The sequence below is a fragment of the Nilaparvata lugens genome, chromosome 7 (genome assembly GCF_014356525.2).
Source record: "Nilaparvata lugens isolate BPH chromosome 7, ASM1435652v1, whole genome shotgun sequence".
NCBI classification, from domain to species: domain Eukaryota; kingdom Metazoa; phylum Arthropoda; class Insecta; order Hemiptera; family Delphacidae; genus Nilaparvata; species Nilaparvata lugens.
The window spans coordinates 26,510,326-26,535,429 of record NC_052510.1 but is presented as its reverse complement, the minus strand read 5'-3'; the positions used below and the strand labels follow the sequence as shown (position 1 = coordinate 26,535,429).

General features: G+C 33.5%; 1 protein-coding gene across 1 annotated transcript in view; it reads right to left on the bottom strand.

Moving 5' to 3' along the window:
• The window catches only part of LOC111046648, a 36,504-nt gene extending 11,444 nt beyond the window's left edge, over positions 1-25,060 (bottom strand). The window contains exons 1-2 of the mRNA XM_039432404.1: positions 24,871-25,060; positions 4,453-5,287 (exon numbers count right to left, since the gene is read on the bottom strand). Of these exons, the coding sequence (XP_039288338.1) occupies positions 4,453-4,627 (175 nt within the window). The 5' untranslated portion in view covers positions 4,628-5,287; positions 24,871-25,060. The remainder of the gene's footprint in view (positions 1-4,452; positions 5,288-24,870) is intronic.
• Between the last annotated feature and the right edge of the window lie 44 nt (positions 25,061-25,104).

The following is a 25,104-nucleotide window of genomic DNA, read 5'->3' as shown; positions in this document are numbered from 1 at the left end:
ATTGATAGGAATCTATCGTTCACCGAATAGTAAAATTGATGAATTTTTGACGAGTTTAGACAAATACTTGAGTGGCATTCCTGACAATGTTGATATTTGTCTAACAGGTGATTTGAATTTAAACTTGAATCACTTTGATAAATTTGTTGCTGAATACATTTATATTTTGAGTAAAAATGGTTTAAGATCTCTTATGAAAGGTAATACCAGAGTCACAGAATTATCAACGTCTTGTATAGATCATATATTTTTAAGATCTAAGGATAGATTTGTCATACATATAAATAGCAATATCTTGAAGACAAATATAACTGACCATTATTCAATTACGCTTCATATAGGCTATAAATGCAATGTTGTTAGGAGTGTCTTATTGCCTAAGAAAATTAAAAAGATAGATTACGCTAAATTGAAAGAAAGTTTGAGCACTGAAACCTGGTCCCAAATTGTTCACAATAGTTTAGACAGTACAGATGTTTTGGTAGAACATTTCCTAAATATTATTTCCAACCATATCCAACTGGCTACTTATGAAGTATCTATATCCCATAGGAGCAGACCATTGAATCCATGGATTGTTCTTGGACTCATAAAATCGATAAATAATAAAGATAAAATGTATAAACGGCTGAAAAAAGAACCACTCAATTTAAAACTAAAGCATGACTTGAAGAATTATAAGAAAATACTAGATGAATCAATAAAAATGGCTAAGGAAATATATTACAGTCAAGAATCAAATAAACAATTGCAAAGGTAATCCTAAAAAGCTTTGGAAAAAAGTAAATGAAATCATAAACGAAAAGTCTGTAGAGAATGAAGAAATTAATATTGATCCAGAGACTTTAAACAACTTTTTTGCTCATGTCGGGGAGATGCATGCTCGGTCAATTTCAAAGACAAATAGTCATTCTGAACTAAAATATTCTAAACCCAGACATAACTTTGCTAATTCGTTGTTTTTAATTCCAGTTTCTCCTCTTGAAGTGGAGGATACAATAAAAACTTTAAAGAATAATGCTAGTCCTGGAATTGATGAAATTAGCAGTGTTACTTTAAAACAGATAGCTGAGTTTATATCCTTACCAATTGCTCATATTGTAAACACTATTTTCACTAGAGCTTCTTTCCCAAGCCATTTCAAAATTGCCAGAATTAAGCCAATTTTTAAAAAAGGTGATAGGAATGATCCCTCCAATTATAGGCCTATAAGCCTACTTAGTAATTTAGCTAAAATAACTGAAAAATTATTTAAAAAACGTCTATTTGATTATATAATTAAATATGATATTCTTGAAACAAATCAATTCGGTTTTCAGACAAACAAAGGTACAGAAGATGCACTAAGTCATTTTTTGAGGATAGTAATTGACAGTATGAACAGAAATAAAAAGACAATAGCTGTTTTTCTTGATCTCTCGAAGGCTTTCGATACGGTTCCCCATGATAATTTATTTAAAAAACTAGAAAATCTAGGAATAAGAGGCATTGCTCTTGATTTGTTAAAAAGCTATTTGTGTGATAGGTCGCAAACTCTTTCATTAAACAATTTTAATTCATGTGAGAGTGCTGTGCGGTTACCCCCTTTTGGATTGCCTCAAGGAACAGTTTTATCCCCTCTTCTTTTTCTCTTATATGTAAATGATCTCCTTAAACTCAGTCTTGATAATGGTAAAATAGTTTCTTTTGCCGATGATACAGCCATAATTTTTTCGCATGAGAGTTGGACCAATGTTTTTAAAGTTGCTGAGGATGACATGAATATAGTCAAAAAATGGTTGGACTCAAATACTCTTAGTCTTAATATTTCAAAAACCAAATTCATAAATTTTGCTGCAAATGCAGGTGGTCAACCAAATGCAGAATTTAGAATGAAGCTGCATTTGAACTGCACAGACACTCTCACCTGTGACTGCCCATCTATTGAAAAAGTTAATGAAATTAAATATCTGGGTGTAATAATAGACGAATATTTGAGGTGGAGTTCACACATAACTTTCCTTTGCAATAAACTAAAATATGCAAACTATAAATTTTACAAAATTAACAACATTTTCAACTTGGAAAGTCTTAGGATGATATACTATGCTTTTGTACAGTCTTTAATTCAATATGGTTTAGTTGTATGGGGTGGAGCCTATGACACTCACCTTCTTAATTTATTTTTGATTCAAAAGTACATAATTAAGACAATTTTAAAAAAACCTAGGTTATATTCAAGTGAATCCCTCTTTGTTGAATTTAATGTAATGACAATAAGGCAACTATATTTCAAAAGACTTCTTAAACATATTGTGAAAAACAAAGATACATTTATCAGAACTGATAAACTGTTTTATAACTTAAGACCTGACACATCTTTGAAATATATTATCCACGATTCAAAGTTGAGCTTTCTAAGAAGACAGATCATGTATATGAGCACTAGATTTATAAATATTTTACCTTTTGATTTTGAATTAAAAGTCCAAGATAGAATGATTGATACTTGGATGAAGGAGAGGTTCTTTTTTTCACTGGGAGCGGAATGGTGGTTGTGCCAATTTGATTTGTCTTTTTTTCTCATTTAAAATTTTTTTCTCATTTAATTTTGTTTCTCATTTAATTTTGTTTTTCATTAGTTTTTAAGATATCTATGTATTTACTCGTTTATTCTTTTTAGTTGATCTACTTTTACAAGTTTTTGATTTTCTTTTTATTTATATATTTATTCAATACTCCCACCAGCGGGCAAGATGTTTTTTCTTTTGCTGGTGGCGCCTAAAAAATTCTACTTTTATCTTAGGTTTTCATGATTAATCAAGTTCTATTCTATGTTATTTCTTAGTTTAAGATATTATGTTTTTGTTAGACTTGTCTATTTCAATTTTTGTAATGTATGAATTTTTTGGCAAATAAATTTCAAATTTCAAATTTCAAATTTATGATTTTCGGCACAATAGATTCATGATTATTATGTGTGTTAAAGATCATCATAGAATAGTTATCAATAATGAAATTATTCGACTTTACAATAACCAACAGAATGACAAAATTACATTTGAATTGATTTTTTTCTGACTTGAAACGCCTTCTATAACTGTTTCATTACAAGATTACAATTAGGCCTACTATTGTGTTGATTATATTATGCATGATAGCTGTGGTGGAAATGTCGGTGGATGGTGGATGGTGTCTACTATTAGTAAATCAGCAGCAATAATTCATTCATTAATTTATCACGTTGAGAGGCTTTCAAGGCTTTAACAGGAACCTTTGGTGAGAAAAGTTTCATTTATTTTCATAAGCTGTTTATAATAGTTGGCGTAGGCTCTAGGTGGTTGTCAACGCTAGGTGGTTGTCAACGTTAGTAGACAGTCTAATAACTTTGGGTGGTTGGCACTCCATGTCAGTAGGCTAGGCATAAAAGAGCTTGAAGCCAGCTGCACTGACTGATATTCATAATTAAGAAATCTATATTATAAAAGCGATGTATATCATTATCTATATCATATATCTTTTAGCATGTATATTCTTCTTATTCCAATATTTTAAAATTATAATTGAAATGTCCATACCATATGTTAATATAGAACTTTAATCTAGAGAGTGTACCTCTTCGAAACAGTTGTTCTGGTAACTAAATTAGAAATTTTGTCAGGTTGGCATTAAGTTGAGTTGACTTTGTTAGGTTGGCACCAAGTTGAAGATTGAAATGCATTTATCCAGGACCTCCTAAATACCAATTTATCCAATTAGCCAAAATTAGCGTTTTCTCAGCTTTTCTGCGTTTCCTCACATTTTTCAATAATTGATGGAAATATATTTAAAAAAATTCAGTACACAGGTTTAGCTGAGGTGGAAGAACTTTGTTCGCCAAAGATACGCCGATATAGTAACAGGTGTTTTTCGAGATCAAATTGACATGATACGTTTAAATTCGGTACAGAGGTTCCGTTGAGGTCTACATGCAGGCGAGCGAAGCGAGCCCGCTGATCTCATTTTTGGACAATCCAGTCGGGGGTCCAGAATTCAGTACAGAGGTTCAGCTGAGGTCTACATGCAGGCGAGCGAAGCAAGCCCGCTGATCTCATTTTTGGACGATCCAGTCGGGGGTCCAGGGGGCGGAGCCCCCTGGCTAGACGGATATGGCGAGCGAAGCGAGCCTGACGGCTAGTCATTGATAATTGTTTCCGAACCCACCTGAATAATATGTGACTCCACTCATCTCATATCTCTCACTACTTTGGAATCTAATCCAATACTTATCCCTGTAGCTCCACTCATCACTTATCATAAGTAAGGAATCTAATCTAATTATTATTCCTTTCTCCTCATTTATGAGGTAGCTTTATTACAGAAGTAGGCTACTACACATTATCCTTACAAAACCCTGATTTACATGAACTTTGAGTATGAGATACTTTTCTGAGAGCTTTGTAGTCTAATATTGTGAATGAATAATTAACCCACCTGACACATCAGCTTCCTCCTCCTCAGCCGCATTGCGAATGGCCTTGACATCCCTGCTGCAGCAGAACAAGTTGGAGAGCAGATGCTTGACAGGGCGTGCATGTGCGTGTGAGGGTGGTTCCCGGTGATGTGAGCCAATGCCTCTGAAGCAGAGTGGCCTCCTGGCCCAAGGCATCTCATAGCTCTTCCTGGCGGGCACTCCCTAAACTCCCTGAACACCCTACCTCAGTCCGAGTCTTCCTCAGAGTCAGCGGCCATTTTGTAGCAAAACTTGTAGCTAATCACAACTCACAACAGCTTGTTTTCATCTGAAACCAGGTTCATGTCCACATTCGGCCAGAACACTCCCACTCTCACAATTGTTAAGAAAACTATTTCTAATTATCAGTGATTCATTATTCTCAGCTTCCAAACTGATTCTGCATTGATTTGCACCAACTTTGCATTAATCTTCGACCAATTACACAGATTCACACCAAATATCCTATTTGTGATTTATTTATTGCAGATTCCAAATCCCATCACAATCAAACGAGCACAATAAAAACTGGGCATCCAATATCAGTTCCAATCAATGATCAGATATCACTCTAACTATATCAATTACATTAATATGTATACAACGAGCTCATTGTAGACTTTCTCCCATCACATGGATAAGGCACTTTTTTGCGGTCAATTCAGTAAGTTGTATTGTTTTTATGAAAATACTTTGGTTCCAAGTAATCAAATTCTAGTAGCTGCTCGTTGTTTCTCCAGGTTTTTTATAGCTTGTATATGACGTTAATCTGTGCTTTAAGTGTTCGATTGTCGAAAGAGATTGTCACTTGCATTCCTGAAAAAAGAAAATGAATAGTTAGTTACACTTGTGATCTCTAATTGACTAGAAGTATATTGTTGACAATAATATAGAAATAGGGATTTATTAGTGGAATATACAAGTTTTCATATCATATATATTCCAGTTGATTATTTTCTTGAACGGACATCATGACATAACCCTCTGCATAACATATATTGATTGCTTTCTGTTCATTCTCTGCTTCATCAGATTGAACGGATAATATTTCTCACTTATAGAAATTCAGTGCTTCAGATTTTTCAAAATTAAACTTTTAGATTAATGGATTTATTATTATGGATGATAATGCAATCAATGTATTATTGTTGAGCAATACTTTTTTTGATAGTTTTATTCAAATAGCTATAGAAATTGAAGAATTGAGGACACGTTTTATGTAGAGTTTCACATCATTCATTGACACTTTTTATCTGTATTCATTTCCACCAGATAAGTGGAAATGAATCGTAATTATCGATCAATAAACTAGATTTTCTTTCCGTCCAGAATGTTACGTCCTGCCTCGAGCAGTCAAGGCTACTTCAAGTTCCTCTTATCTCTTGATATAATTATTGATTATAGTATATAGGCCTAGTATTATTTAAATTTTGATTATATCATATCATTTAACTGAATAAACTAATTTGGAGAACACCTAGAAAGGAAATGGAATTGATTTATTTTCTATCTGAAACACCCACCATGAATTTCAATCAGAAGAAACAAACTCTAACATTGAATTTCAAGTTTTGGTTTATATACAAATTTATGAGAATGAAACTTCGCGGCACTATAATAGCAAATTGTACTCTGTCAACTGATATATCGCATACTGTGACGTTGATACCCATCAGGTCTTGAAAACAATGGTACAAAGATACATAATAGCAAACTACAAACATATAATTCATAACTTGGTTGCCTTGCATGTGTGTGTATGACACTATTGATCACAGACAGAATGGCACAAATGAACAGTAGGCCTACTAATTATAATTTCTGCTCCGTATTTGCAATGCACAGGTCACAATTATTCAAGATGATTCTCTGCACATTTAGAAGTTGTGCGGTAGGATATACCGTAAATAGAAGTGGAATATGGGGCGAAAGAGACTAAAACAGAAGTCACAACTGTCTCACTGTCACAACCATCCGAGAACACACTGGAATCGTAGATTTCATTTTGATTCTACATGTTTTGTTGTTTTCTAACTTTTGTAGGACATGTAATAAATATTGAATGAATGATCAGGGGTATCGCCTTTTGCGGAACTTTGAATGTCATTCAAGAGAACAAACGCTTTTATCAATTCTATTTTGAGGAATTCTCAAGAGTATCCTTGGAGTCTATCAAAATCATACTCTCTACTCTGAAATTATTGTTTGACAACGTATTCCAAGGAAGACTTTGACAGTTTTGTATATATTTTTTTTATTCGATAGGACCACAAAAAGGATTACAACAATGATAATTTTAGAGTGGAGTTAATCGGTGACACGAACATGCATGCGAAAATGCCACTTCACAATTTGCTGGCGATCGATTTGTCAATCTATTGATTGATATTGAATCGGCCAATTCAGTTCAATAGACAACACTGATAGGGCCATCAGTGAATTTTGCGTGAAGTAGCCTACGGTAGTCTGCACATTATTCTAGATTGTAGTCACGCATGCTTCAAAACCAAGCAGTCTTATCAATATTCAATTTAATTTTACGTTGGAATCTTTTGGATGATACGTAGACTTTATTAGCATTTTAGACTCTAGAAGACTATGATTGAATAATTATGTGCTGAGGTAATTCCGGTATTCTTCTCAATTTATCGGTAGGTATTAATCTATAAAAATGTCTACTATATGATGATCTTCGATATTCCTTAATAATTATTCCTCTGTTTTCATTCTATTCAAATTACATTTTTTCCATGCAGAAGTACAGTATGCATTGCAGGTATTTTCCATGAATTCTATCTACAAATACAAGAGATTTTTATTGAAATTTGATATCAGGAATGTTTCAATTTTCAATTAATTCGACTTCCAACAAAATAATGTAGTTGCTTTAATACTGTAGAATATTATATAATGAATTTGCCATTGGTATCTCAAACTTATTATTGTGATAATTGCTACGTGGTCTGCACTCATGATTGCACAATATGTCTCAGTAGACCCTATTAAATTTATTCCATGACAGAAGATTAAAATTGAGTTCAACAGCTGAGACACTCAAAAATCAACTGATGATTATTGTGATATTATTTTAAGGATATAAAAAGCAAAGAATCGTTAAAATATTTTAGTGAATAGTTGAGGTAATTACAGTAGTCATTTACATGTTTCAGAATTCATCTCTCAGCAATAGATCAAATTTGATATGGGATGGAGAACTTGCATTTTCCGTCATTAATCTGATACCATGAATAATTAAAAAATATTATTCATAGAAAAATGGAATTGTGTTTCCCAATATTAGTAGGTTATCAGGTGAAGGTGAGCATTTTTAAAATTCAGGGCAATCTCTACTCTCAAGCCGTAAATTAATATTATGTAAGTTTGTTGAAGAAATTTAGCCCTCCGAATTTAGACAGCTGAATTCTAGTCGTATGGCTTCTCTTTGAAAGTGTGAGTGAGTCTTATACTTCTTGTATGACAAGAGCTTATAAGAGATTTGCCAAATATTGTGGCAGTTTTCACAGTTGTCAAAACTCAACAATATCTCCGGCATTCAATTTTCCGTTTACTATATTGAAATCGGAGACTGCAAATGGAATTGGTGACTAACTCTCGTAATCAAATGCGTACTTTCTTTTATAATACAGTAAGTAATGAATGTCTTATCGTCTTATGATATCAGTTCATCTGATAGATGAAAATTAATGTAAAACTACATGGATTCTTGGGATAATTGAAATGTACAAAAAATGCCATCCCTGTAAACTAAGTGAACGGCTGGCATATAATACAAGTAAGTATTCTGCCGATTGGAACAAACACAATATTAACATTAACATGTCATTACAACTTGGAAAATATTAAACGAAAGCCAGTGCGTTACTTGTGAATCGGTGAAGTTAGTAGGCCTACGATACCTACAAGGTGAAATTAGTCAAAAAAGCTGATTCAATCCAATTATGTACCTACAAAACTCAACGTAAATGGTGAGAAAATTTCATTTGCTTCTGAAAAAAGTCTTAAAACACCAAATGGTTGGTTAAAATAGAATCACTTGAAAAACAGTGAGAAGCTGATTATCATTCAAGAAGCGGGAATGAGTAGCTAGGATCGATTAGAATGGAATTCGAGTGAGCCTAGGTCCGAGGACACACCCTTCCGTGATTGGAGGACGCGACCTTCACCTCCTCCTCTCCCATTGGCCAATGCAGCACGCGTTCCCGCCCTCCATAAAAGTGCCAAGTCCGGCTTAAGTGATGCGCAAAGTTTGGCCTACTGGTGCTATTGCTGACCATTCATTCAAGTAGACGGCCAAGGGAAAGAGTGAATGAGTGAGTGAGGGAGAAATCCAGAGCAATAGATTGAGAGAGGTAGGGCGATTAAGAAAGAGTAGTATCACTCTATCAATGTGATAATTTTCAATGTATATTACATGAATGAAAAGATTAGAATTATTGAATTTATAGAAATAGAGGGAGATAAGATTTGTTTTTGAAGAGTGTGAGAGAGGGACAGTGAGTGAGAACGTTACATGGATAAATGATTTAAAATTTCAAAGGGAGATATAGATCCCAACAAAAATTAAACAGATAAAAATTAACCAATGAAAACTGAATATAGATAATATTATATTGGATATAATAGATACAATATCTTTATCTTTGCACTTTGGATGAAATTATAAGATTAATGATAATGAGGCATGAGGCAATAGTGGAAGAGAGAGATGGAAAGCAGGCTACATTCGATTTATTCATCCATATGAATCACAATATATGCTGGCTTACGCAATAATCTATATGCTATAGGGTAGAATTGGCTTATTAAACATGTATACGGGATACACATTTGACCCATCATCACGTCTGAATTACTGAACTTATCAACTGAACATTTTGATAAATTTTGTGAACCCACCAAGGATGGTTATAGACCTATTTTGATTTTTATTTATCAATTAATTGTCATTTCAAAAATTGAAATGAATTTATTCAATTTGTGATACAAAGTATACGTGAGATAAAAGCCCAATTCATTGAATACTGTCTTTTCTGCCTGGTCTCGTGGTCTAGAGGCAACGCTCGGGACTTGTGAGTGAAAGATTGTCGGTTCGGATCCAGCCACAATCATCTTTTGCCAAGAATGCTCAACTTCAATGTAATTCAGGTGATTTTTTTAAATAATAAATTATTATACAAATTCTCCAATTAATTTTTCTATTGTTGATATTGAAATTTGTCAAGTAAATTTGATAGGAGATACTTTGAATTTTCAGCATGGAAACTATAATCAGTCAACTATCCAATCTACGGTATTTGTGTTTTCACAGCCCCTTGCGGAGCGCGGGTTAAACTTGCTCGTTCACCATGCATACACTATAAATGATTATTACCCAACGAATTTCACAACGTATAAAGATGAGGGATTTAATGATGAAATATTGATCTGGATGAAGTGGGAATGCAATTTGAATTTTGATGATACTGACGAAGAAAGAGGAAGAGTGAAAAAGAACAGAGGAAGAGGGTGCATGGAAAGAGAGGAAGAAAGTAATAGGGAAGAGAGTGAGAGAGAGAAAGAAAACGTGCTGGAGTTCAAGGGGGAAAAAGAAAGCATATGTTCTTTGAGAGAGAAAGAATGAAATTGATTGAGAGGAAGATTTCAGTAATTGAGGGAAATCACTTTGTTTCACTTTATTTCGTTTTCCTAGCACTAGAAGTAGAATATACTACCAAATATTTATTCTAACACCAAGAATGTCAAGGTGCTTTGTATGTTCCATGTTGGTATTTCTATTCCCATTTCAATTATTGTAATTTTCTTGCAGGCTATCAAGAAATAGCCCACAGACCCAGCGATTGACATTGAATTACTGTTTGTTTTGGTGTGACATTGGGAATATGTTAGGATTTGATAGTTTGGCCTTAGAAGCGATTCTCCAGCAGGAATATAACAGGAAACTTCCAAGTTGTGAAAATTTCAATTTAGAATTCTTCAGAGGTAAAACTAAAACTATTTGAAATGAGGTGTTTTTATTCTCATCCAATACTCATATTATTCCAGTATGTTATCAACATTCATAAATGGGATCAGTAACCTTTATAATATTTAAGAAAAATACCAATTATTGATGGTTTTTTCTTGTGAATTTATTTCAATGAGTTATAATCTCACATGTCACTACTGAATCAAAGAGTATACGGTATGCTTAAATTGAGAAAGGTCAAGAACTCTTTTCATTCTAAAAGTAAATTGAATTTTCTGGTGTTTGATCATTTTTGCTGATTTATGATAATTATAATTTCCAGTTCTCAGTACTCCACGATAATAGTCTCTAGTGTTTTAGAAGAGTTGCTTACTCAACTTTGAAAGGGTCCTCTTAGAAATATTATGAATAGGAAAATATTACAGAATAATTATATCAGAATATTTCACATGTCTGTAGTTTTGCCAGTTTGATAAGAATCGAAACAATTATTTGAAAAACCACTTGTGTTGAATTAACAGGAAAGAGCTCTCTTCAAATTAAATCTTATATTGTTCTACAAATCAAAGCAATACGGTGCTGCTATAATTAGCTATAACTCGATTATTATTGAAGAGTCTGTTGGATTCATGTTTGTTCGATTATGAAACAGTTTACTATGATATTTTTGCTGATTTTTCCAATCCCTAGATTTAATTCCTTTCTTTTTAAGCGTCCTGATTGATCAGAGTTCTCCATTTTCTTCAGAGCACAACCACTTCTACAGATTCGAAAAATTGTGTGTGAAAATTATATGGTTAACAATTGAATTCAAAGTCAGGGTATTACACTCGCTTGAACCGTACTTAAGTGATGGAATCGAATGATGAATCACATCTATAAGGGAAGATTAACCGCTGATTGATGTAAAAATGATTTATGAACCTTTCGTGGAATAGTCTCATCACGAAAGATCAAGGCCGTTCAGAATTCATCAAGGTCATGGCTCTTGAATAAGTCATGAATTTGTTAATTATTGAACATGGCGATGAAACGTGACTCAAAATTAGATCCAATGTCCTAAATAGTCCCAGTATGGATCAGACACCAAAAATTATCGGTCAATTCAATTTTGTCACCCAGTGGTAGGCTATGCTAAATTGCATTTATAAAGTTCTCTTATCTGTCAAGCAAGAGATTCAAAAATAGATAGATCATTAATAAATCATAGTGCGAGTGTCACTATCTTTGTTCCAGTTCTATTGACACTGAATTGATGGTAATATTTCATGTCTCATGCTGCAGATATAAATCATAGAGCACTCTGATTGGCAATTTCAGTATTCACCTGGAAATAGTCAAGTTGATAATAAACTGATAAGCTTATTAACTCATAGATTTGCGTGTTATCAACATCATTCATAAATCATTAGCTTTTGCTTATAATAGCAATTAGTGGTTCGTGATATATTTGAATCAAAATGTAATAATTCGAGTTGATATTGATAGGAACGTTTCCACTATCATTCATTCCCTCATTATAACCTAGGCTTTGTAGAAAGTGCCTTTGTGAATAAATAAAAAGGTATCAAGGATTGAGGTATATAAAGCATAAACAGAGCTTCAAGTAATATACTCAATTGATTTTGTTTGTAGTAATTGTACATAGTTTAAATATTAAAGCTATCGTCTGAGCATTTGGTTATTTAGTTGATAGATTGTAGCCTTTATCAGTACAATGGGTGTTATCAAGTACTAGCCTACATATCTAGCAGAGCAGCTAGGAAAACAAACAAGCACCTAGTTGATAAGCAGTGGTGGCCTCCCCGTGGTGGCTTGCTTGCCAACACACTTAGATGATGCTGCCAATCGCAATAAATCAATTTTCTCCAGTTTGGTCGCCTACTCACTCAATTGAACTTTTCTGGTCAAGTCGCCAATAGGAAGGAGGTTGGCGGTTGACAACAATGATGATGAAAAAGGCCCCAATTCAATGCAAACTCAACATGGGGCCCGAGTCTATTTTCGGCTTGTTATCCATTAGGCTTTATTGATCTTGAATAACAGGAGAAGAATATATTTTGAAAATTCATAGCCGGGAAATGTGAGAAGTGGATTCCTACTGATTCGTTAGAGAATGATTCATCCTGAACAGATAATGCAGTACTAAGTTGACGTGTAGTAACATTTATGTGATCAAAAACGACGGGAAAAAATTCAAAAATCGATAGCCGAGAAATGTGGGGATTGGATTCATCTTATTCGCAGGAGAAATGATTCATCTTTAACATATTTAAGCTCCTGGCCTGTGATAAGAGATGTGAACCTCCAGCTTTATAATATGAGCTCCAAACCATTAGGAAGCTATCTTTAAACTCATAGGTAAAAGTGATATTTTTAAGAGTTTGTTTGACGATCCTTCAGATTGAGGTTCAATGCTAAACTCCTTTAGGTTTTCATACACGTTTTTCGAACATTGATATACATTGTATATTTAGCATGACGAACCCAATACATACTAATCAATTTTGTAATAACACATTTAATTAGTGTTTGCTTTAGAAAAACTTGTGAACTGAGTTAAATTGATGTTTCATACCCAAACAATGACAGCTCTTTCCATATTCCCAATTGTCGAGTGAATCAACAAAAATACCTTACAAGAAACTAAGTAAGATAATTCTCTATTTAAAATGTTGATAACCATCAAGGAGAGCTATAGTCTGCCATTGACGTCATAAATAATCATACTTGATTATTATATTCCTCAAGAGAATATAAGGTTGAAAATAGCGTTTTCATCCATTTAATAAATTATTTTTCTCCTCCGTGTAGAAATTAGATGCAATATCACTGAGCAATGAACACGCAACATAGCTCTTTTTGTCTTCTTGAAATATTGCACTTTGAACAAATTATCCCACAATGGTCTTATCATTTAAAAGCGTTTTTATCAAATTATTATGTATTTACTAAATACAGTATTTGGATTTGCAATATGATGTATGCGGGGACCTAATCAATCTTTTATTGAAAGAGACATCAAAGATTACAGATCAACGCATGTTGATAGATAAAAAAAACACTGTTTAGCAAGCATTATCTGAATACAATAGTTGTACAGATAATCTACAATATTCTAATACTTTCAAATGTATACTATTTGTAATGTTTCATTAAGTTTTATCCCTCTTCATGAGTGTTATTATTTCATATTATTTAAAATCTGTTTTTTTCTTGGGCCACGTCTATTTGAAAATTTCTATCGTATAGAAATAAAATTCTATTTTATGTACATTCTATTTGTCACAGTCCATGTTCAACAAATCATGTCACTTGAAATGTTGACAGAGAATCTCAAAAATAAAGTAATTTCCAAGTATTCAGTTCTTTTTTTTACATTTTGGTGAATTGGTTTTTCATTTGAAATCGAAAGGCATCATAATGCAAAAGTTGCCATCTAAATTAAAGGCGATCGCCTGTTGACTGCCTGGTGACATTTAAGACCATGATATCTGCGAAACTCCTCTTGTCAATCGAATCAATTTCATTGTTGCTACCTACCTTAATTTCCGCTCCTCCAAACAGTTTCTACAGACTTGTCTGCAACCCTCTATTTTCATCATAATAATATAGGTAGCTTTGTTCCCAACATCTTCCCTATTACTGCAAAGCTATTAAAGTAGGTACTAGTTCCTTTCTTGTAGTTTTAACTGCATGATATTTGTCTTCGATGTGGAAAAAATATTGATAGATTGTGTTAATTAAATACGCTAATAGAATTTATTGAATTTGGCTGAATTGAGATCATATTGGAAATTAAAAAAAATATTATGAAGTGAGTAGTTGCACATTTTGAAAACTGAAGTATAATTCCGAAGTATGGTTCTGTACATTAAAAAAAAGATAACAATTATTATTATTATTATTACTGGTCATGATAAAGGAATATACTTATTATCAACGGAAAATATTCAAATTAAAACGTTTGAGTCATGGATAGATCAAATTCAATATCATTATTATTCTATTATTCCAAGTTATAATAATTCCAAGAGAAGGAAACTCTCTTTAAACGAGGACTTGCACAATGCAAACAATAATATGTACCGTATATGAACAAGTATTCCAAGTATCAATAGGGTGTATTATCGTAAATATAAATGGATAAGAGTTAAATTACTTGTAGATTACCGTAAATGATCACTTCAATCATATACATTAGGCGGGACTATACTTATCACTTATGAGAGAAATGTGTTCCAGCCAATTCTCTTGAAATCCATATAACTGATTATGATTGGTGCGACATCAAACATATTAATTTAAGCTTTTCATTTGAGATGTTAAAAAGCATTTCAATCCGAATTTGCCGGAGTAAGTCAGATTCACATTGTTTCGATTTGTGTCCGCAAACTCAATCGATGTATGTTGAGTGTTTGAGGCCGCAACTCAATAAAGATTGATCTCCCAAATGTAGATTTTCCTATCTGCTGATCTTCTGAAATCATTATCTATGAATTGAATGTTTTGAAAGGAAAAATGAGAAAAGAGCAAAAGTTAACAGTTTACAAAGACAAAAATTAGAACAAAAGTTTTCTCTAATTTTGTTAAGTCTCTAAGAATGTTTGAGACGAAGTGTTTGATGTTAGAATGAGCATTCCCAAAGTAATTTTAATTCTCAATGTCAATCAATATCAAGCATTTATGGAGAATGTACGGTAATATTATATCAGAAGATATTGGATGTAGGGCTCTGGAAATCTGAAAACTTGACTAAGATTTTGTGAAACTTTTTCTTTGAATTGTATATTTCTTCTTACCTTTATCAACTTCTTGAAATATTTTATACACAGTAAAATAATGTATATACACTATACATTCATGTATGTGATTCCAGGTTTGAAATAAACGATTTCTAACCAACACCATGATATGCACCACATGCCTGTATGCACCATCTCCATTCATACTTACTTTGAATAAATCCACAAATACATTAAGCTATGGTTGGATTTATTATAGAAGAATATACTTTGAATTGGACTAATAATATTGAGTCTGTATGATTATTTTAGATGGTGATAGTGCATTCAGAACTAAACACTTGTTCAAGTGTTTTCAAAAACATTGAAATTTGATTTATTAAAATGAAAACTATTGATGGTCAACAAGGCATATTGATAAGAAAATTCCAAATATGAATAACATTTTTTATTCAGTTCTCTTCAAAATAAATTATAACAGATTAATCTCCACCTTCTTCATTTTCTGAATCAATAAATATGGAGTTTCTAGCAGAATTGTTTGTTGGAATGTTTTTATAAAATTCTCTAAACGTTTCCGAGATGAAAGGCAACAGATCTAGTAGGTCTTTCTTCTTCTCAGCTGTTATAGCTAGTTGAGAGCTGTACTTTTCCCTTAGAGGAAGTTGATTATGTTGAGTTTTCCCTCTTCTTCTCAAATCAACTTTCTTGAATAGTTCTTCATGTTCAAGAGAATTCTTGAACTGGAATGATCCGATTTCATTACTGCTGAATCTCAACCATTTCATTTGCCGCCAGTTCACTTTATTCTTATTTGTGTCTATTTTTCTATTTTGCAGTTGATTTTTCAGAATATCTGCAAAAGAATAAAAATCTTTTTGTTCCATTTCATTCACAATGAATGGTTTCTTCTTGCCAGCCAAACGTACAAGTTGTATCCAGTCATGAGGATGTTCTATAGGAAGTTTAGATTTCCTCTTCATCTTTTCAATAAGACTGTGATCACTATCACTCTCCATTCTTGTATGACCAGGTATGAGAAATTTATGGTCAATAGTTTCCAGTGATTTGGAGTTCTGGAGTGCAACCATGCACATGATTGCAAAATAAATATTTTTATTTTGCCCACCACAAGTATCACTATACATAGTAACATGTGTCACTGTTGGTGGAAGCTCAATCAAATACTTATAAATGCATGAAGCAATATCATTTCCACCCCGAGCTGCTCTTGTTTCATCCCACATGTAGCAATAGGCCTGGCCATTATCACAATCATGGACTGATAGATTGAAGACCCACAGTTGTCGCTTATAAAAACATAGTGAGCTTTGCAATAATGGTGTGGGTAGGCACTGTTGGAGGTCAAATGTGATAGTTTTTTTGCTTGGATCTTCTTTGGACTGACTTCGATCAAGAGCTTTTGATGCATAGGCATTTTCTGCCAACTCATGATGAGCATCCAACTGCTTTTGAATCATTTCTCTGTCCTGTAAGTTCTTACATAGCTTTATGTCCATGTGAAGCTTGTCACAAGTCTGACAAGTATCCTTGTTTGGGATTTTTATAGACAGTTTCAATTCATGAAATAGCTGTCTATAAATTTTCTCACTCACTAAATTTTCTTTGTATTTATTTTTGTATTCTTCATAGCATTGAGAAATTGTGTAGTATGGTGGTAGATATCTCTTGGAAGAGTCCTTTCGAGTATAATGACTCTCATAAGAGGGAAGAGAAAGCAAATGATCTCTTGCTTCTTTCAACTGTTTCTCTGAAGTTTTATTCCTTGGTATGTTTCTACCTCGCATATCTTCTTGTATAATTCCTGATTCAGTGGCCTTTTTCTTTGCAATAACAGTTTCTAAGAACTTATTGCCTTCTCCAAAACATTGACAAAAACATTTTTTACAAACTCTTACATTTCTACCATCTATGATTAAGTGATAATGTACAGTTATCTGTCGAAAATGTTGTGGGTTGTCTGATCTTGGACGACTTTTCACTGGTTCACTGATTTCAATTAAACTTGCAATAAATCCAGCTCGCTTACTTGATGTTCCAAGGCTCCAATAGTCATCAAATAAACTTTTCTGCAATTTTTGACTCACTTTTTCTTTACATTTCAAACGACACATTCTCAAAGGTACTGAATTTCTTGCCTTTATATTTTTACCACTCTTTGTTGTATATGATTGTCCCTTATTCCTGAGTTCTGTCCTTTTTAACCTTGAAATGCGTGTGTCACCCACAACAACCCTTTTATGTCCTCGCAGATTCCTCTCCCTCCCAGTTCCACTTTCATTGCCTTCAATGCTACTCGAATCATTAGCACGTTTTCTTTTTCTTGGAACTTCAAATGGATAATTTTCTGCATTATTACATTCTTGATGATGTATCAAGTCTTCATTGGGATAAGGAGATTCTTCTCCAAAGCTCTCCTCAATATTAGTATCTTCTGTTGATGGAGCAGTTCCTACCTCAGTCACTTCTACAATTCCATTCACGCAGTTTTTAGGGTCAAATGAAAAATCACCAATAATCATGGTCTCATTAGTAGAGTTGTCCAGGTTTGATTCCCCAAAGCTCTCCTCAATATTAGTATCTTCTGTTGATGAAGCAGTTCCTACCTCAGTCACTTCTACAATTCCATTCACGCAGTTTTTAGGGTCAAATGAAAAATCATCAATAATCATGGTCTCATTAGTAGAGTTGTCCAGGTTTGATTCCCCAAAGCTCTCCTCAATATTAGTATCTTCTGTTGATGGAGCAGTTCCTACCTCAATCACTTCTTCAATTCCATTCACGCAGTTTTCAGGGTCAAATGAAAGATCACCAATAATAATATTCTCATTAGTAGAGTTGTGCAGGTTTGATTGTATTTCAATCACCACTAGTTCATTATTAGTAATGGGTATAGTTGATGTGTTCTCACCTACTGCATCAACTAATTCAATTGTATTGTTGGATAAAACAAAATCACTCCCACCTCCATAGCCAGTCCCAACTGCATCATCAAATGTTTCTAAATCTTCTTGGATAACAATGGTACTAGGTTCCAAATTGATAAGTTCTTGAAAGTTGTCATCAGAGGTCTGCAATTCCTGTGAAATTGGCTCCAAATTGATGTTTTCTGGTGTCTTGTTTCCAGCAGCATCATCTTCATTTCCTGAACAGAAAAACAAACAAATATTAATTCATTGTTCATACTAGGTAGAGAATTTTCTAGTACTTGGATATTCATTCATGAGAGGACATTGATAACTGAAATAATCATTCAATTGCTTTGCCCCAGTGCTCCTTATTTCTAGTACACAAATTTTACTGGTTGAATATGAGCAAATTTTGTTGCTGAGTAGATAAAACAGCTAATTATGTTGCAGTACACTAATCAGAATATAACATGGATTTTTTAGAAATAGATATCACCACAGGTTGATCGAGATTTCATCCAGAAAGCTTCAAGATTTTGACTTGATGAGAATGATTCACAGATTAACATAGCATTTAATTTACTTATTTTCGTTTATATCACACATATAGTATATACGTATGATAGATTATTGGCAAATCCACTAGATATTTCTTTCTGTATGGACTACATGTGATTGATATTATTGAGTCACAGAATAATAATAGATTTTATTCAATTTCAACTCGCACAATCAATATTGCCTTGGAACATTGGTGATGATTGTTTCAGGCATTAAGCTTGTTGTCTTCTATTCCTTCTTAAATATATATATAAAAAAATTGTGTATTGATCATTATAAATGTGTCAGTAGTGAAAATTCTATTCATACCTGCAGTTTTTTCATTTTCCATAATGACATTCCTTGAATGACCAGTGGATGCATTATTGTGGTATAAGGATTTCAAATATTGATTCAATTTTTCTGGAGATGTGGAAGCTCTTTGATGCCTTGCATCTTTTTCCAAATCATCATCATCTGAACCTGAAAAAAGTATATAACCATGATACTCTGCTTTTTCAAACGAAAAGGGAGTTTCTCTTGGATTATCTTGGATAACTTTCCTTAATTCCAGGTAGATTTTTTATTTTTGAACCGCAATATTGATTTCAGTTCAAAAAGCACCTACTTATACTCCTCTCACATTGCCCAAGTGGTGTATAATGTAAAAAAATAGCCTAGCTTATTACTCATGAAAGTATGAATGAAGTGTAGAATGGAAAGCAAGTCAAAGGCATAGGCTACTGCTGGTAATTAGGTAATATGGGACTTGACTCAGTGAGCTAGCAATAAAGAAACGTTTTATAAGATATAGGCCTACGTTCATTAAACTATAAAATATTTGAAAGCTTTAATGACAATAAAATGTTATTATGATAGATAGCAACCTTCAAATCAAAGACTTGCAAAGAAATCACTGTCGAAAAACAACATTAGTATGTAGCCTAGCCTACCCCATACTAGAGGTAAACCTTGAATAATAGTTTCCAAGAAATCAAATTCGAATAAAGCTGAGCAATTATTTGAGCTTGACAATTATTTGGATTTGGAGCCCAATTATTGATAAATTAGAATTATTTTGAGACATTATAATAATATTATGCTTTAAGTAGTATGAAAAAGTGATGATGCTTCAAACAGTAAAACCTAACCTTGAACTAGAAATAAGCATACAATATTTTCATAAATAAAAATGTTTTACTTACTGTTTTTATTGTTGAAGCACAATCCAAACAACTTAGCAGCACGACTCATATTTCAAATGATATTGCTTGAAGAACAATATTAGAAAAATATAGATTTTTTTCTCAAAACATTCCACTTTTGTAGCTGAAGATATCACAGATACTGATACAATGAGTTGTGAGTTGTGAATAAGGGGATAAGTGTTGTAGTAACGGCTGTTAGCTCCTTTTTCACCAGCTGTTGGAATCAATCTGCTGGCGTGTAAAAGGGGTTAAATTCGTTCTAAGTGACTTGACTCCTTTTACACATCAGTATTTTTTCTTCTCGAGATAACTCAAAATACACAAATTCAGTTATTGATGAATATAGAGAGAAAATGTGACTTATCTCCTTTTCCACAGCTGTAGAATAGCTTATTTTATAGTATGCAACCTATAACAGAAATTCGGAAAAAAGTGACTTATCCCTTTTTACACGCCGACCCGTGAATTAATATGCTTACTCTAATGAAGCCCCGAGATGAGAAATTATAAAAAATGAATCCAGAATATTATGACGTCTGATATTATCTATGATAAGGAGATTCAAGTTTCAATAAACGGATTATTATTACCAAGATAGTCGAGAGTCTGGAATATCTACTTACTTTACTTTATCCGGCTCCACAGTTCTGAGTGGACTTTGGCCTCCTCAACATAGTGCCTCCATTCGTCTTTATCCTGTGCACTCCGTCGCCAGTTTGCCACGCCCAGCACATGGAGGTTTCCAATCGCGTCGTTCAGCCATCTTGTCCGTGGTCGACATCTCTTTCTCGTCCCAAGCATTCTTTCTTCCAGGAGTCTTGATGACTCCCGTCACTCATTCTGGCTGAGTGTCCAAGCCATTCAATCCTTTTGGCTTTAATGAAACGCACCATATTTCCTGCTCCAATGGCCTAGCTGGTCTATCTAAACATTAAATCTGGGTCTCCACACTCCTCCGTCACATGTTGGTACCCAGATTCTTCTGTACATTTTTCTTCCAAATGACCTTAATGCTTTTTCATCTTTGTTCAAGATAGTCCATGTTTCGGCCCCAATGGTTACAAGTGGTCTCACTAGCGTCATGAACATTTTCACCTTTGTTTTTTCTGGATATTAGCATAGAGAAACAATAGCGTAAGTAGATCGATATCCCATGGTATAGGGAATTTATGTCGCAACTTTTTCTGTTATCTCAAGCCGATTACTGTCGTTTATTGTCAATTTTTACTGTTTTGTTGAGGTGAGAGTGTATGAACGGCACAATTTGAGAGACTGCCAGCGTCACACAGCTGCATGGGAAAGAACTACGTGAACTATCGGCTTGGGATAACAGTAAAAGTTGCGACATAAATTCCCTATACCTTGGGATATCTAATGACGCTATTGTTTCTCTATGATATTAGCCTGCTTTTAAATATTTTTCGATTAGCAAAGTATGCTCTGTTGCCCATCATTATCCAATTGTGTATTTCTTGACTGGTCTTATTGTCTGCTGTCAGGGTTACTCCAAGGTATTTGAACTCTCTGACGCCTTCTATAACACAGTCATCAGCTATTTGCAGATTACATACTTGCCTTCTTGCTTGATTTGCAGACATTCTCATATATTTAGTTTTATTGATGTTAACTTCAAGACCCACCTCTCTTGCCTCTTCCCTCATTTTGCTGAAAATTTCTTTGTGGCTATCTTGATTTCTTGAGACTAGGACAACATCATCTGCATAAGCTAATACTTGGTTTGCTCTGTTGATTATAGTTCCGCTTGTGCCCAGTTTCTGGAGCACCATCTCTAGAACCAAATTAAATAGTGTTGCAGAGAGAGCATCGCCTTGTCTAACACCAGCAGTAGTCACACTGAACATTCGGCTAGTTCTGTTACCTATCTTAACTTGAGCGGTTGTGCTGGACATTGTTAGCTTTATGATACCAATCAATTTTCTCGGTATTCCATTTACCGGAATATCGGAAGATATGGAATATCTATCCATTCAAAACAATAACAGACTACTTGTTAGTGAACAAGTAGGTTTACCTATAGTTAAATATATAGATTATATATAATCAAGGTGTTTGTGAAATATATATGGGATAAAATAAAATATATATGGGATAAAATAAGAAGAGTTTCAGCGTGGGTGCCCGCAAGGGGGGGCTCTGAACTTTAGGGTGGGGAGGGGCTCAAAATCACCAAAACAGGCCCAAAATCAAATCTTGGTGGGGTTTCCAAAAAAGGTCTGTCAGCAGAGTTTAAAATGGCTACTGACAAAATTTTCCTCTATATGGCTGGGTGGGGGGGGTTGTTGTACAGACTGTGCATTTTTCCTAAATTCAGGGAAGGGGTGCGTCCATGGTCTTAGGGGGTTGGGCACCCCTGGTTTTACCGTAATAAATATAGTTGATAATGCTAGTCTTATCTATTTTTCATAGGCCTATTGATTTCTGTTTGTGTGATCATGATATAATACGGTATCAGATACCGGTATTTGACATTGATAGAAGTAATGTGAGAGTTGTATGAATTATTTAATAAACAATAATAAACAAATCATCCATAAGATTCATCTAAATAATGGACCTGATATTGCTAATATATTAAATTGGAACACGAGAGGACCAACATAACCAACTGCTATGCATTTATAACAAGTTTTTCATCAGAATACTCTATAATTCCAAAAACGACAGCACAAAAGCTTTAGAGGAAATTGACCGAAGGAACTTCTTTGATTCAATTTGAGGACAAAATAAATTTGCTACAAAATCAAAAAGCGCATTGGTTTGCGAATTCAATTATTATCAGCAGATCCTGTTTGCTAGTTTGTGGTTTGTTTGACAGTAAAAGAACGACGTTAATGAAAAAGGGACGACCACTCAAGGTTAGCTGCGACAATGAATAAACGGATCAGATAACTGGATTTGAGAATCGATACTCTCACTATCTTTGTCTGGTCGTATATCCAAGAGTGTTGTTATCGTTTGTAAACACATTGTTGTTTCAAATCTGGCAACGTTCATTCACAAAAAATTGAGGTGCCATCGTAACAAGCTGATAATATTAACCTACCGTATCAAAGGTTTAAATTTCCTCTATATATCCAAAGAACCAATCATGAAACTATTTCACATTCTAGAAATAACTTAATGATGGTTGTAAAACTATCAACCTTTTAGAAGCCAATGAATTTTACAAAATAGAATAAAAAATTTAAGGATTCATTTGAACGTGTAAGAGTTTTTTTCTTCAATTCCTATTAGGTTGGATGGAATCAGATGTGAGTCACAAATTGTAGATATAAATTAATATAGAATTTGAAACTTACGGGTTTCTAATTTTTTCATATTAAACATATTCGAGATGATAAATGTAGCTACACAAAAATGAACTGGTTATCTTCTAACAATTAACGAATAATTATGTGAAGCAGGAATTGAAGGTGGAATATATATATAGCTCAAGTATCTTAATGTCATTAGAATTTCTGTCAAAAAGCAAAAATTCTCTGCTACCTCTCACTCAGTAATGCTCAATTCATATAGTTACAGCAACTGGTGTGATTCTGATTTAAATCTTACAAACAATAATTTCTCTTCCAAAAAGAATGAGTCAGTCGTCTCGATAAGGAAATGATTTTGGTGAGTAATGAAATTGTTACATAATATGAAATAGAATTATAGTACCCTTCGAAACAAATAAAATAATGGAATAAAAATACAAATTATAACTACTATTTTAAAATTATAGTACCCTTTGAAATTAAAATACAAATTTGTTTTTGTTTCTATTATTTTAATTATTTCGAAGGACTATAATTTCATTATAGTAGCTAGTTAAAATTTGTATTTATATTCTATTATTTAATTAATTTCAATGGGTATTGAAATTCTATTTTATATAAAAGAAAGTAGCCCTGAATTCATAAATTTTAAATTGTTACATAATATATTATATCAAAACTGGACTATAAGATTGATGAAATTGATATAGCCTAGACCCAACAGCTCAAGCAGTGAAAGTGCTCTTGACGAACCAACGTTATCGTTAGCTTCAGTCTTATATTAATTAATAGGATATGATTTGTGTACTTGTTGAGTTTGAGTGGAAACATGGGTTGAATGAAGAATGGAACAGGCGTGAGCATCATAATTGAGAGGGTGTGGTATGGCTATATTCTACAGTAGTACCTCATTGGTGAATTTGTACATCAGCCTCATACAATATTCAGATAATAATAACTAGCAGATTGTGAAAATTGTAAAATCATAAAATAATTATTCATGGGAATGATGTACCTATTGAGTTCTAATTGAACCATCATCATTGAATTGGTAGAAAGATTGATGATATTTCATATTTTATATGCAGCTATTTGGTATTGCAAAAATATAGAAATTAATAAATATTTGTCAACTTGCTGGGCTCAACCTGGAAGAAAAAAATCTGCGTGATTTTTGAAAAAAGAGGTCACCTTGAAACACTTTATAGTCTACAAAATGCTTACTCTGATATTTTAGGGGAATGAGTCCTCCTCTAAAGATTATATAATTATTCTCTGCAGACTAGCTCATGATTCTTTAGAGTTTTGAGAAGATGAAACCGATTTTTACAATAAGTGAAGCAAGCTACCGGTATTTGAGTATCCTGCACTGTTAAGATAAAAATATTAATGTTTTTCAGAATATAAGCTGTCGAAGGTGATTTATTGTTCATATAAAGTACTCACATTAAATGTGAATACAGTACAAATTTTATACTTTGAGAAGAAATATGAAAGTAAGAATTTATGTAGGCTGTAAAGTGATTATAAGGTGATCTATTTTTTTAAAGTTGAATACAAATTTTGTATTCCATCTTGTGCATGTTCTTCGGTGCACTCTATCCAAAAGACTATTCATTTGAGAGACGTAGAAATATATGAATAGAATCAAACTATATTTTGCAGTGGATGGATAGCAAAGAAGTTGAGAGACTATATTTATAATGAAAACCTACCTTTCTATTTAGCGTGTTGTTGCCTACTTGTTGAGCGATGGTAATGTTCTGTCAATCGATGTGAGTGGAGAGGTCGTTCGGTGCGTTGGCGAGGCGACGTCCAGCTGGGGATGGCGTCGCGGTGCTGGTCTATGGCAGACTGAAGCGGTTTTCCCGACGCGGCCTTCGATCGCTGCAGTGGCGTGCGCAATATACAACACGTAAAGCGACGCCAATCAATTCTCGAATCCATTG